We start from the raw sequence: 16145 nt of genomic DNA, 5'->3' as shown, positions 1-16145 counted from the left end.
CGACTGAGAGTTTCGGCGGACCGGTGTTCTGGAGGCTCAGCCGGCGGTATGAAATTGTTCAATTCGACGGCTTCTCTTTGCTGGGGATTCGGCGATTTAGTTCTCGAGTTGGTGGCGCCATTGCCGAACTTACAGTACTGGTACTTGCACCGTCGGCTCGATTGCCGAATATTAGGAATATAGGATTTGATGATTAAACTATATAGTTGAATTATACTTTGGTTGTTTTCATGTAGCTTTCAAATGGTTTACAATATCGCCTTGTTGTCAATGGGAAAGTTACAGGAAATGTTATAGGCCTTACGAAAAACTAATTGCTGTTGATGGAGAAATGCGAATAACTTCTAAAAAGGTCGTAATAAAACAAGATAATTGGGTTGTTAAAACAAAATTTAAAATATCTCGAGAACTACTACATTTCAGAATTTTTTTGTTATAAGAATTTCGATTTAAAATGGCGTTTAGAATCATATTGAAAAATAAAATTCTACTTTTGACTGCAAATAGTATGAATTATGAAAATTTGTCAAAAGTTGTTGTTAGGAAAACTTTTTTATTTAAAGCTTCTCCATGATCCAAATACACTGAAAAAGCTTCTTTTATGTCTGTAACACGATAAACATTAGACTTTTGACAATTTATGATGGGGTAGCGCATATAACTTTTAAAAAGGACTTAATTACATGAATTAATTGTTCTTGTTGGAGCAAAATTCCAAATATCTCGAAAACTATCGCATTTTGCAAGATATTTGTTAAATGCATTTTAATTTAAAATGAAATTTAGAATTATTTTGTGTAATAAAATTACAGTTTTGTATGTCAATCAGTATGAAATTTAAAAACATGTATAAAGTTATTTTTGGAAATTTTTTTGGTGATAATGTATCCATCATGAAATCACATTCGAAATATTTCTTTTCTCTTTAGGTTTTTGTTGACAAAATATAAAAAATTAGAAAAAATGGGTTTTTTGTAATTTGAATTTTTATCATAAATTTTTGTTTTTGTGAAAAATGACATTTTTTTCAGTGTATATTTTTTTCGTGCAGAAGTGTTCATTCCTTGTAACTCGTTCTCAGATAGTTTTACTGTATAAAAGAGTGTAATCGAACAAAAAAAATTTGAAATTATTGCACGTCTACGCCCTTTTGAAAAATTGCGCTTGTATTAGAATACTGCAATTACCAGAGAAAATCATGGAGATTCATAAACCGAACACAAATGTAAGGTTTCGTTCAAATCGACGATGGCCATATTTTGTGATCTGCCGGTTTCTCATGGAATCCCTCAGAAGGAGCACCAATTTTTTCGTACCGATAAATACTGATTGTTTTGTATAAAATAAGGAATCCTTATATTGCATGTTGATCATAAGCTGTTAAAAGAGTATCTTTTGAAAAGTGCCCTCACCTAAATCTAAATCAAACCGTTCAAAAATTGAATCCGAATTCTGTCCGACTTTACTGCTAATAACTTGCACGTTATGGCTGGTTTGCATACAAATTCTGCATATTGATAAATACCTTTTTTAAGTTATACCGATATCATGTGAAACATTTGACAACACTGGAGCCAATTGTCTTGGTTCCATTCGTAAACAAACGTATTCATACGTTAGTGATATAATCACAGAATAAACTTGTTTTATATTTTGTTTGAAATGAAAGGTGAGTATTTACTTTTTTGTAGTCGTTTATCTTCTCTATTATTATAGTGTCTACAGAGCAAAGCTCATCTCCTTAGCTAAAAGACAAGGACCGCTGCCGGAGCAGCCAACGACGAAAGGAGAACGCGGCCGTTGTAGTCCCGGTCGATCGGAAGAAACTGTCCGCCTTCCCGCCATCGTCAGCAGCAGCGGATCCGAGAAACGAGTGGAGAGTGGTGGAAGAATAAACGGTAAATTTATATTTGTTTGTTAACCTTTTTGTTTGCATACGAAAATCCGAAATTCTTGTAAAGGCACCTAGGCCGCACTGATAAGAAGGTTTCGCCGGGCAATCAGAACCCGAGTAGTGGGCCAACCGTTAGTTACACCATTAAGAGATTAACGGGGAGACTGGCTAGCACTTTACAACTTTGTGCTATTACTATAATCTATTTTGCTTATCACCCCAGTAGGTTTCCGAGTTCAAGGCCAGGCGAGGTCGTTGGGATTCTCGAAGGAAGAGAAACTCTTTGGTCAAATAGTTATTCAAATGAAAAGCAAATCGTTGATGTGTTGAAAACGAAAAAATAATTCGTAAATCAATCAAGAACAGAATCTGGTAAAATAATAAATCAGCATTTTTTTGAGAACAATTGTGACGGTGTGCCAATTAATATTCCCGCACCGATAAGCACATGTAAAAGGTAAACAGCTGGCCCAGAAACACAGTTTGGCATTTACTAGCTTTACCGCACGTACAATGAAAATGGAACCGAAGATGACACGATAAATGAATTACCGTCATTAACATCGATCCAAAACAACCGCAAATGACGCGAAAGCCAAAATTGGGGCCTTCCCATCATCCAATACAGACCGACACAGGTTACTAGAAGGGCCCCCGTGTGTGTGGAAGTTGGCGGAGGCGGGTAGAACACAGTTTTGAGGAATGTGTGAATGGGGCAATTTGTACAGTTGCATTACCTTTCTAGGCGGTTTAATGCAATATGCAGCTCCCCTTGTTGTTGCTGTGCTGGGGTGTGGGGGTACAAATCGGACTGGCGTGAAATTGGCGTAAATGTTATTTCGGTTACGCCTCATTAGCTCCATCGAGAGAGTGTCACTTTTAATTAGTGCACAGATGTGTGCCTTCATTGAAAATGGTAAAATAAAACGTGTTCGACGGCATTCCGATGCGAACGGAAAATTCGCCGTTCTTTGTATTAGGTACGACTAATGCTGTTCTGTGGACAGAACTGTGTAGAAAAAAATATGTGAAACCAGTTCCATTTTACCGATTAATTAGTGGCAAGTAATTTCGTGCCTCAGTTGCGTGGCAAAAGTGCAATTTTCCACATAAACAATTTTTTTTAGTATTTGGAAAAAACAAAACATTTGCTAAGTAACCAAATTACCAAATTAAACATTAAAATAGACAGGTTTTTATTTTATAAGAAAAGTAAAGACACTATACTGAGTGCTACTAGTTGCAGGATGATTAAATTAGAAAATAGTACCTTTACCCTATTGTGGCACTATTTTGTGCAAACGAGTTCCTCGGTGATACGGTTGCTAAGCACCAGCCATCGCACCCCTTTCTCTATATGCACGTAGCACGTACGTACTGACAAGCAGAATCAACCGCTTCGACATGTAGCAAGTGGTATCTAACTGTAGGCGTATAAAATGCGTCGTGGGAAAATGTTTATAGTTTCAAGCTGTTTCGAGCGTCGCGTGGAGAAAGCTCCACTGTGTTGCTTCTCTTTTGCCTTGCTGTAACCATATAGAGTACAAAAAGTTTTCTACTTACTTGTGATGGTGGGTCTGCGCAGCACATTGGAGATCACGGAAACGTGGCTTAAGCCAGAAATTGACACAATCGAATCCTTTTTCCTACATTCCTGGAACGAGAGCAAAATCACAATTAATATTCCATATTGCAAATTAGGTTTATTATATTATTTGAAGTAATTGACTTTTCTTTTTAACAATCTGTGGTTTCTTCTCTATCTCCTAATGAGATAAATTTCAAACAAGTTACGCTCCTTGCAAAAAAAAACTCATTTCGCGCACGAATCGTTTAATTATAATATTATGTCATGGGAGATTGCAAACAGCAACAAACCGGAATCGTTCCCGTCCTCTCTAAGATCGCAAAGTTTAAAAACAACAAGCCCATCACAAATTATGTACCTTCTCTCCTGTTCCACCAACGCCACCGCTGCTGCCACCGGGATCCTTCCTCACAAACGCCAGTCCCGAGCCAAGCGTATGAGCCTGGTTCAGTGCTAGCGTGCCTCGTTTATTATTATTGGCCCCATTGCTCTCACTGTTAGCCGCAGTGGGTACATTCGCGGTTTCGTAAAGACGTCCGCTGCTGTCCTTGCGCTGCTGATGATTACTACCGCCGTCCCCACCGCCCGCACCCCCACTACCACTGTTGCTGGACAGAATGCTAGGAGTGCAACCCATAACGACATGGGAGCACCGGATGGTAGTCGGTCCACGCTGCTGTACCGAACTTTCGGAGCCCAACTTGGCCACGGCCGGCTCCGGGCCACTGTCGTCCGGCAGACCGGTTCCGTTTAATTGCTCCTGTTCCACGCCGCCGTATGCCGGTGGTTCACAGTACGGATTCTTCTTCAGCACGTCTCCGACTCCGCAGAGACCACCGCAGCACAAACCATTGAGCCACATTCAAGTAGCGGCTCCCTCGATTCGACTACGATTTTCAATCCCCGCCCGAGCTGCTCACAGATTCACTTCTCCATATCGTGAACAAACACTTCCATTCTATGATATATTTCTGGCTGTTGAATGCTTTTCCGATGAATCACTGCGGGAAACATTGAAACGGATATGAATGTGGGTGGGTGGGTCTTTGTAAAGCACGTGACAGATCACTTTCACTGGAGTTGGAAATCGATTTGAGCCGTTCCATTTTGACGCCTCGTAAATCGTGCTCAATAAACTTCAGATTTCACGGTTGGCTTCCCCGTGGTGTCGTTAATCACTTCGGAAATTGAAACGATATGATTTTGGTACGTAAACAGATTTTTGGTCGTTATAATTTATAGAAAAAAATTGCAATTGCTTCGTACTTCAACTCGACGGATGGCCAAGTCTAATATATCTTTCGACTCAGGTCGTCAAGATTGAAAAATGTCCATTCGGATATGTTTATGTGTTTTGTGTGTACGCGACCGAAAAGATAAAAAACACCACTTTTTCAGAATCAATTTGAACAAATTTAAACTAAAAAAAACTGTTTAAATCCACCTAGTGGTGCAATTGTGCCTTTCTCATTTCTTCAAACTATGATTCCATTCGTTTCAATTGTGGAAATATCTAGTACAATCTTAGTACACTTTGCACCTACACACAATGGCTCGCCAGCCACGAGCCTGATGAGCTACGTGTCGACGATGAAACACTTGAAACAAAAAAATATCATACTTAATTAGCCTAATCAGCATTAGTTCAATGTTGTCTTCCTGCTAACTAATTTTGTCGTGCAAGGGTGGGTGTGTGAGGATAGTGAAAAACCCACGAACGTACTACTCTGTAGCTTAGTTTGGGATGCCTTGTGATATAGCGGTGGTATAAATATGATGGGGTTGAGAGGAGGAGGGGTATGAATGACGGACGTAGTAGTGGTCTGAGGGGGGTGCAATGAGGGGTGATCTAAATAGGTGGTGACCAATGTTAAAATCCAGAAACCTTATATCAGTCGAAAAAAATGGTTCATTTGAAACTAAGTTTAAGCAATTTGGTTCAGTCTTCTCTGAGAAAAGTGACAGAGATTAGAAAATACATACTCACACACACATACACAGATCAAGATCAGGTAGCGACACCACCCAGAATGACCCACATCAAGGAAGTCGTACTTGACCGAGATGAGGAAAAAGGTCGACGAGCTCTAGGAGCTCGTAAAGGACAAGCACAATGTGCACACCAAGGTGGAGCACCTAGTGATGAGTATAAAATCGCCACCGGCAGGTGCTGAAACCGCTCTTGGTGAGAACTGAATCGCCTAAAAAAGCTTTGATAGAAGCCCGAGAACGTGCAACGGCAGAGACTGAGGTGACACCGAAGAGTCACCACAATACTTGCTCGGTGAAAAAAGTTGGCGAGACGCCTGTGGAGCAAGAGGACCCGAAAAAGCAGAAGACCGAGCTGGAGGGCTCCAGCGACCAGAAGAACGTAGGGAAAGACCGTGGTTGGTGCATCGTGGGCCAGCAGACGAAGCGGATGGAACGGAAACAAAAGGAAGAAATGAAGAAGGAACAACAGAAGAAAGAGAAACGTAAACTTCCTCGAGAGAGGTTCGAGGGCCATGCACAGATCATCGAAACAAACGATAAGATGTGCTACGCCGCTCTTCTCAAGAAAGTTAAAGAAGACCCAGAATTGAAGGAACTGGGAGAGAACGTCGTTAAAACGAGACGCACTCAGAAAAGCGAGATTATCTGAAGAAGGATCCATCCGTCAAGAGCTCGACCTATCGCGAGCTCGTTACTGAATCCTTGGACAGCAAAGCAAACGTGAGAGCTCTGTCGCAGGAAGCCGTAGTCGAATGCAAGGGTCTAGACGAGATAACGACCGTAGATCCGAAGGGTGGACGACGGCGATTCGACTGCCAGTGGCGGAAACCGGCAAGATAAAGTGGGATGGTTGGCATGCTCGTTGACAGTCGCTCTGCGAGTTACCAAACAGATGGAGTGATGTTTCTGGTGCTTTGATCTCGGACATTAGGCGAGGAACTGCAAGGACCCGAACAGGTCTGCACTGTTTAGAAAATGCGGTAGAAAGGGGCATCTGCTAGAGACTGCACGAAGCAACATGATCTGCAAACCGGAGGACGGAATCGACCACATGACGGGCGGCTCCAAATGCCCTGCGTACAAAAAGGCGAAGGCAAGTCAATGCCAATGGAAGTATCCCAGCTTAATCTCAATCATTGCGACATTGCACAACAACTGAACACACGAAGGCTACGTGATTGCCAGCTGTTATGCACCCCCACGATGGACACCAGAGCAGTACAATCGGATGCTGGGCGCACTAACCGATTCGTTAGTCGGACGAGCGCCGGTTGTTATAGGAGCAAACATTAACGTTTGGGCCGTGAAATGGGGTAGCAGGCTGACCAACGCAAGAGGTTACAGCTTGTTGGAAGCCCTGGTGAAGATGAAGGTAAAAGTGTGTTCCGCTAGCACATTCCGTAAAGACGGACGGGAATCCATCATCGACATAACATTCTGCAGTCTTTCGCTAATGGATAACATGAATTGGCGAGTTGAAGAGCGGTACATAAATAGTGACCACCAAGCGACCCACTACACCATTAGTCGGCGGAATTGTATTGTAGCGCGGAGAATGAGGACTAGCGAAGGGAAGTGGAAAATAAAAGACATCCACAAGGACCTTTTCGTGAAAGCACTTCGTGCTGATAGCTTCACTCCAAATCCGAATGCCGATGAGATGTCGGAAACAGTAACGAAAACATATGATGTAACAATGCCGAGAAAAATGGAGCCGAGGAACTACCGAGGATCGGCGTACGAACGAAAGGCACAGCATCCTCAGAGCTACCTGCCGTTAAGCCAGAAGACGCGTCCAGAGAGCAAGATCTGAGACAGTCAGAGAAGAGTGTAAGGTTACATTCCGGGCGGCCAGTGCCGCTTTTAAACGCGAGATAGTGCTAAGAAAGTTCGCCTGCTACAAGGAGAAACACGTGGTCTTCGATTGACCTAGGTTCGAAGAAGTTTCTAGGGGAGCTGTTTGGTGTGCCAGTTGACAATATCGTCGAAGAGATGTGTCACGACAAGCATATTTGGAACGCTGTTAAAAGAATGGTTACGAGCATACTAACGAATGTTAAATAAAAAATAAGAATAATTTCAACACCTTTCTGTAATTATAAAGAGCGTAAATGTTTTTCTCTCCAAGCGAATTTCTCTCTGGACTCTCTAGAAATGGATGGCATATTTCTTTTCGCTCGGGTGCTGTCAGTTCAATCAAAGAAGGCGTCGAAACAGCAAGCACTCCGCGAGCGTGTTGTACAGTTTTACGAAACGCATGGTCATCGTGGAAAAAAGTTTACGGTAGACTAGAGATGGTCGGGTTTCATTTTTTTTCGAATCCGAACCCGACTCGAACCCGAGAGCTTGAAAAATTACAAACCTGAACCCCACCCGAGCCCTAAATTTCAAAATTTGAAAAACCCGACCCGAGTATGAACATTTTAAAATTGCAAAACCCGAACCCGACCCGAACCCGAGAATGAAAATTTTGTAAAACCCGAGCCCGACCCGAACCCGACAATTTCAAAATTTAAAAACCCGAACTCGACCCGAACCAGAAAATTTATATTTTGAGAAACCCGATCTGAACTGGAGAATCAAACAAAGATCGCGAAGATTTTTAATTTTAGGCACCCGAGGGTCCAAGGTTCATCCAAAAGAATTGTAGAATCACTCGAACCTGAAGTAGCACCGTCCAGTTATATCTGCCTATGACAAAAAGAATTACTGGCGAGAGGAATTGGCATTTATGTTTACTATTATTGAACGTCGAATTTGTAATGTTCTGAGAGACTTATAAATCGTCGATATCTAAACCGGAAAGTAGGAAAAATCGGCGGCTAACTCATAGGGAAACAAAAGGCATATTGATGACAGATTCAAACAATCTAGCCCGTCGTACTTAACCAAAATTTCTATTTTTTATCAAAAATCATTCCTGCAAGAGTAGTTTCATATAATTTATTACATGTATAAAATTAAGCTATGTCAATAGGCAATTCGTATTCGACAGTTTACACGACGTCACCCGTGTTACTGGTTGGTTTGGTAAAACTTGTGTCGAAGGGTGTTAATCAAGTTTCTCTGACGCTGTCCTTGATGTCACATCATTAGCTAATACTGTATGCGTGCCAGGAGAGATGCTTCGACATCTTCAATGGAGTTCTCGTAATGACTCCAAACTTCTACAAATCCGCTCATGGCTTGAACAGAACACACCATATTTTTACGATCAATTGCATAAAATCGAGGAAATGTATGTATTTTCATGAAGGAATCCGGATGATGCTTGATACGGTTCAGTCCGGGGACAATCTGACAGAAAGTGCTTGTTTCAGTGCCATCGTTGATAGATTGTCTATACTTCCCGTAGATTTAAACTTACTTGAACCAATATTTTCCGACAGATTTACTTTGACTTTTATTGACAATTATCATAAAAAAATAATGGCATGGAAATTTTAGACGCGAAACACTTAGTGTTGAATGCTCTTTCATGAGTACTCGTTTAAAAACATGAAATAATTCGGGTAGTTTGCGAATCAGAAGAGAAGAAATTTTATACATGAATAAAATATAAAATATTTGAGCATCAGAAAATATGACGAATTCTAGCGATCAAAGGTGGTACAATTGAGTACGGTTATATGTGTCATCCATTCATATCACGAAGTAAAGTTAAATGTTAAAAAATACTGGCTGTTGTGTATAGACGTTAATAGCGTCATAATCTGTTCAAAACCCGAACCCAACCCGAATCCGAAAATTCCAAATTCGAAACACCCGAACCCGGAAGTATAAAATTTCAATAACCCGTACCCTGCCCGAACACCAGAAATTCAAATTTGGAAACCCGGAGCCCGACCCGAACCCGAGAAGTTTAAATTTACAGAATCCGAACCCGACCCGAAACCCGTCGGGTTCGGATCGGGTCCGGTTTTCGGGTCCAAAATCTCTAAGGTGGACCACTTTCTAGACGAAAACGTGCCCGTGAGTACTGTTTACCGGATCCTGGCATCCCTGAGAGTGGAGCGAAAGGCCGTTAGTGGCCGTCCGGCGAAGATAATGACGAAGAAGAAGAAAGCGTTGAAAAAGCTTTTCGACAACAAGGACGGAACGAGTTTGCGTGACGCCCGCCGAAAATATTACTGCTCCCATACTTTGATTCACCGAACCTAGATGTTGGGCATTATCTGTCGGAAGAAGACTCGGTCCCCCGAGTACACGGACGAGCAGATAGCGATCGTGAAATCACAGTGCTGGTGGAAGACAAAGAACTATTGCGGGACGTCGGTCGTACTGGACGACGAAAGTTACTTTCCGTTCTCGAAGGCCCATATTCCAGTAAATGACAGCTACTATTCCAGCGACATCCCCCGAAGCAAAATTTAAGTTTAAGGATACATTTGAAAAAAAGTAATGTTGTACATCTCAATATCGGACTGAGGGATTTCAAAGTCGTGGTTTAAGCCGAGCGGCCTGGACATCAATCAACAAGTGTACCAGGAGGAGTGCCTTGAGAAAATTCTTCTGCCGTTCTTAAAGGAGCATCATGCGGATGGGAAGGATACGAAGCAGTTGACCTCCGGAATTGTATCCGAAAGATGGACGTAAGTGCTGTCCAGCGCTCTTGTGAAAGCATCGCGACCAAGTTGCGTCGTACGACTGATCAGGGCCTTCTTCAATATTCATTGACTTTTTTTTTGAAGAATAAATATTATGTTTTTAATTAAAAGTACTGAGTTCGTTTATTTTTTTGTTCTTTAACCACATGCCAGAAAAAAATCTTATTTTTTTTGTTGAACATCCGTTAACCAGAGTGCAGAGGAAGTGGCGTAGGGACCAACAAAGTAGCGCCATTGGATAGAAAGCCGCCGTGAAACCACAAACCAGTGAACCATACTTGGTCTGAGACTCCATTTTTTACCAATTGTTCTACTGCACACCCAAAGAGCACTAATTGCCTTGCTTATAACCTGCTCAATGTGCGCATTCCAGTTTAGTTTTTTTTTATCGAATATCAATCCCAGATACTTCACTTCAGAGGACATTTCAACTAATGTTCCGTTGAGCAAAAGTGTTGATATGGAATATTTCCTTCTTTGAGTAAATGGGACTATGATTGTTTTGGAGGAATTTATGTTCAGGCCCTTCTTTTTACACCACTTCGAAGTGAAGTTCAGTGCAGATTGCATTCTATTTGAGATAACATAATCACATATTCCCCTCACGAGGATTACACCATCATCTGCAAATCCAATCGCTTCGTATCCCATTTCAGGTTATGATTTCAATAGCTCGTCTACAACTAATGACCACAATAAGGGTGATAGAACTCGGCCTTGAGGACATCCCTTATTTGTTTTCATAGTCAGTGACGTGTTACCAAGCGTGCTAGTTATTTAACGATTTGTAAACATTGAGTTGATCTAATTTATTGTGTCATGTTTTCTCATAGCATTCCCCATTGAACTATGAGATGCATTGCCGAAAGCTTCTATGTCTGAAAACCTGTTTTAATCCACCTAGTGGTGCAATTGTGCCTTTCTCATTTGTCCAAACTACGATTCCATGGCTCATTATGTTCAATACAACGGTGGAAATGTATATTACATATTCAGTACGATTTGCACATAGTACATACAATGGATCGACAGCCACGATTTTGAGATACTATGTGTCGACACTGAAACATCGCTTGAAACCAGCGGCGAATGAAGGAGGAAGATCCGTTAAGAAATTTTAAACTACACAGAAAAAAATATTTTGTAATTTCTAATTTATTTTCATGCACATATTTGGAGCCTGAATATAAATGTAAAATTAAGTTCCATCACAAATACATATTGTCGTGCTTTTATCAGCGATATTTATTACAATTTTACACTTTGATTGGAAATTACAGTTTCCTTAAACGGCAAACCAATGCTCTTGAATGTATTTTTAATCCCATATTGCTGTAAAATAAATGACCTGTAATGTTACACAAACGAAAGTGTAAAATCACATGCTTTCGGGTGCTCTCATTGAGTGCATCGAATTCAACTTAATTTTCAATCAAGTTTTTGATTCAAGCCTTGTATGTTTACATTCGTATTGATTTACATGTCGTTTAATTTTCATTATTTTTTGGTGTGTAGTTATATTTTTAAAGTAGCAACCCCTTACTGCATACTCCTACCTAAGCCTTTACAAGCCAAAAAATTTTTGCCCGGGATTAGGTTGACGATTTTTAGAGCGATTGCATAACCTTTCTAGGGTACAGTGCCTATTTTCACCACACTAAGCAGGGTGCCTTACTAATTCAATAATTTCTCTGCCTACAATCAATGGAATGCGAAAAAAAATTACATCAACAGGTTTGCTTCGTTATTAAGAATCAATATAATAACACAAATGCGCTGAAAACAGTGAAATACTCGTGTTTGAGCGCAACGAAAAGATGGCAAACACTGCTCTAACCAACGGCTTCAAATGGGTAGGGTGATAATAGAAACATGGCGAAAATGGACTCATCACCCTATATGAGAAAGGAAAAATTTGCCTAAGTCAAAAAAGTTAATTTTCGTCAAAAAAATCTTTTTTTGAGATTACATCAAATCTTAACGTTTCATGCATTTTAAAGTCATTTGGCTACCAAAATACAAATTCGATTTTGAAATTTTCCCTTACTCCCCCCTTTGAGAATTTTTCATTTCAGTTTATATGGGAATTTGCTGTGTGGTCGCACTCTTCAACCCGTAACTCTGGAACCAGAAGTCCAATCAACAAAAAAATCAATAGCAGCCGGGAACATTGTACCTTTCATTTGAAACTAAGTTTGTGCAAATCGGTCCAGCCATCTCTGAGAAACAGAGGTGACATTTTTTCCACATACACACATACACACGCATACATACAACCGCAAGTCGGCACAACATGCAGTTATCCATGTGGGGGAAGTCGTAATCACCTCACAGCATCCAAGTCAGTCTCACACGGTATGTTAAGGGAGAGCACAAAAGTCAGCCTCACATGGTATGGGTGAGGCGAGCACAAAAGTAAGCCTAGTAAGGAATGAGTAAGGTGAGCATACAAGTCAGCCTCGCAAGGAACGAAAAAGGTGAGCACAAAAATCAGCCTCATGTGGAGTGTTTGAGAGTTAATCAAGGTGCGATAGAAAGAGCTCCCAAGTAGGCCTCATACAGGACGTATGAACGCGTGAGTGAGAGTGAATGAGTACATTAAGTACAGCCATCCCCCCAGAAGTAATACCGAGAGGTAGTTCCTGGGGGGGGACGATGGCGGAGCCCAATGGAGTTTAGTCGGTATTAATGGAAGCGTCACCATTCGAGCCCAATACGCCCCCAATACACCCCGTGCGGTAGCTTGGCATCTACTAATAGCACGTGTACTAGCCTAGTACGTAAATGTATTCTCCATTGTAAAAAAACACCGAGGTTTTGTGATCGCGACGAACTGAGTCGAATGCTATATGACATTTGGCCATATGAAAAAGGCAAAAGGGTTTGGACTTATGTGAGAAATTTACGTGTAGCTCATTTCATCGTAGCTCAAGATTTAGTACTTCGATCCAAATTTAATACGGGAGTAATCGACAAGGATGCTATACCTTTCGTTTGAGGCAATGTTTGTAAATTGGGGCAACCATCTTAGAGAAACTGGTGTGAATTTATTTCGAAACATGGCAACTTCCTCGCATCTTTTGAAATCCTCTACGGTGCACAGTGGTGAAAAATTGGGTTTTTAACTAATTTTGGGTCACTGAATCCATGTCAGCTATCAGTTTTGAAATTCCATAATTCTTCTTTTCGACTATTTTTATGTGAACCCATTTGCAGGGGTTGGTCGTTAAAGGGTTAATAGACATGTCATTAACAGTAGCCAAACACATCTGATAGCAGAAATGGTTGCCGAAACTAATAAAAATTACTAATTTTTCAACAATATGAAATTGCTTAGGGCACCTCCAACGCTGATCTAAATCTGGTATAAATCTAAATATTTAGAACAAATTTAGATCTTGTCAACCCCACCGTGCAGATCTAAATTCTATTTTTTTTATACGTTTTAACGACATTCAATTAGCTAGAGATTACTGGGTAGGGAAAGTTATGAAACTTAGAGCCATAGTACTCAAGTGAGAGCAAGGATGTGAAGTAAACAGATCGGAAAACTAGAAGTGGCAGGGTCATTAGAACAGGCTTAATATCGTGCGGGCTTAATTTTTGCCTTCTGATAATGAGGGTCGAGCATAGGCAGAATAACTACGAATCACTCGAGTTCACTATCATGTGTCCTTGATAAAGGTAGACGTATCTATCTTTACCGTGACAACCGGGTTTTGCTTGTTCCAAAATTTGCACAGTTGGATCAGAAGATAAATCTGATTCAAATTCATGTTGACAGTATTTTATTTTGTTTATTTATGATTTTACGACAAATGTTTGGGCGTAAATTGAAGGTTAAATGCTTTGAGGAACTATATTACAGCTATATCGGATATGTAAATTGAATAATTGCTGACGGCATATTTTTTTTTATTTTTGTAGGGTTCAGTTTGATTCTAGGGAATAGATATGTTGAATGAACAAATATCCTTGATAGATGAGCCATCATTTGTTGGCGATTCAAAGTACTCAAGTCAACTACTTATTTGCCTGACCATTTATTGGAAGCTTCATTGAGAATCCTACAGAAATCTAACAGAGGATCGTAAAGTTTCTGCGCAGTAAAGTAGTGGAAATTGCGAAACTAGATGGAATGAATAGGAAACGGAAGAATAACGACTGGATACAACTAGATAAGATGATTGAATGTGATGAATATAAAACCAATTGAGATTAGAATAAGCTACAAGCGCAGCGTGAAATGGAGCAGCGGCAACTAGAGCACGAACAGAAAATGCTTGACTGCCAACGAACGTTTATTCTCAACGAAGCGGGATGCAATTCGGAAACAGCTGAACGACAGCATTAATAATGTCAACGCGTTGAAGGGCCAATATGGAGCTATAGGCGGACTGGATGTTGGGTTATCGCGGAGCCTATCCAAAGCAAGGATATCGGCATATATGCATTATATGCAATTTTGTTTTGATCTTCTCTTGATGTGTTTAAATCATTTATCTATGCTGTTTGGCCACTTCGCAAGGGTTTTGGGGGATAAATTGAGGCTTCTTTTGTACATAATAAGAGAAAGTTAAAAATTTTGTATATTATTCAGTGATGCTATGAAAAGTGAAATTTTCATCAATCTTCAGGGCATTAATCGGTTTTTGCTTAATAACTTTTTCCACAAACATCAGATCGTTACGTGGTCTTCTAGACTTTGTTTCCTTGACAAATTTCCTATAAAAATCAGTCATCTATTTATTTTTAGGAGATAACGGCCGACTCTTGGAATAATTATTTTGCAAAAGTAGATTTCCCCATACGTAAACTTCAAACCATGGACGCAAAAATATAGTTTCACCGACCGAACTAAACATTTGCAGAGTTGTTCTGGGAGCTAAATGGGACCCAAAAAGTTACTCGGAGCGAAATTTTATTTTTTTTTTTTCATATAACCATGTCCCACTCTACTGAGCAGGTCAGATGTATCGCGAGGGTTGGACAGTAAGTAAGGAAAAGTAGCTATGCATAAAAACATGATGATTAACACAAAACAAAATAAGTAAGACACAAAACAGTACTTAACGGTTGCTTTACCTGGGCAAGCGGAAGTTCGATACTACTGCGTTTTTCGACGAAGGGTCGTCGGCTACGTTGGTAGATGATCTGGTGGCCAGGCGGCTGAAAGCAGAAGGTACTCTAGAGCCGTTGATAGTGACGTGAGCGCGCAATATCAACAGCTTTGAGAACGATTCGAGGAAGGTCAAATTGATATCAGCGAAGGGTTCGAAGAAGAAGTTTCCGCAGATCAACACTCGAACGTTATCACAGTTGGTGGTGTCGAAGCAGAACGTACGATTCGCAGCCACATTTGCCACAAACCGCTGCGTTGTGTCTACCGCTCAATGTCGTAGTGAATCCGAAGAAGCCGGGTAAGGTGTGCCTGGTTTGGGATGCTGCAGCATCAGTGAACGGATTCTCTCTTAACTAAGAGTTACTCAAAGGTCCGGATATGCTAGTTCCGCTTCCCAGAATAATCTGCAATTTTCGGGGACAGTCAGTAGCATTTGCTGGTGACATTCAAGAAATGTATCATCAGGTTCGGATCAGACCTGAGGATAAGCAAGTGCAACGGTTTTTGTTCCGAATAGTGAAGATGTTCCGCAAGTGTATGTTATGAACGTTGCCACCTTTGGTTCCACGTGCTGAGTTCAATTCGTGAAGAATTTAAATGCATCAACTTCTTGGAGAAGTACACTGAAGCAGTAGAAGCCATCGTGAAGCGTCATTACGTGGATGACTACTACGACAGCGTGGATACTATCGAAAAAGCGATATAGCGAGCCAGCAAGGTGAAGTACACCCATTCGTGTAGAGGATTTCGGATCGGAAACTAGGTGTCGAACTCTGCTAGATTTCTCGAACAGATGGAGAGAAAGGAGTGTCGATTCCGCGGTGCATTTCAACCGGGACAAGAACACCGAATACGAACGTGTGGTATGCGTCATTTGAGACCCGGTTGAAGACGAGTTCCGTTTTGCTACCGAATGGAACGCAGAGTACATCAAGGTTTTCC

General features: G+C 41.0%; 1 protein-coding gene across 5 annotated transcripts in view; it reads right to left on the bottom strand.

The window, feature by feature from the left end:
- Positions 1-16145, bottom strand: part of LOC131692520 (high affinity cAMP-specific and IBMX-insensitive 3',5'-cyclic phosphodiesterase 8) — a 591531-nt gene that overhangs the window by 417490 nt on the left and 157896 nt on the right. For all 5 annotated transcript variants that reach the window (XM_058979616.1, XM_058979617.1, XM_058979619.1 and 2 more), the window contains exons 4-5: positions 3841-4483; positions 3458-3548 (exon numbers count right to left, since the gene is read on the bottom strand). In XM_058979616.1, the coding sequence (XP_058835599.1) occupies positions 3458-3548; positions 3841-4344 (595 nt within the window). In that variant the 5' untranslated portion in view covers positions 4345-4483. The remainder of the gene's footprint in view (positions 1-3457; positions 3549-3840; positions 4484-16145) is intronic.

The sequence above is a fragment of the Topomyia yanbarensis genome, chromosome 3, assembly GCF_030247195.1.
Source record: "Topomyia yanbarensis strain Yona2022 chromosome 3, ASM3024719v1, whole genome shotgun sequence".
Classification (NCBI taxonomy): domain Eukaryota; kingdom Metazoa; phylum Arthropoda; class Insecta; order Diptera; family Culicidae; genus Topomyia; species Topomyia yanbarensis.
Note: the sequence above shows the minus strand (reverse complement) of the source record. Positions and strands in the feature narration are given on the sequence as shown.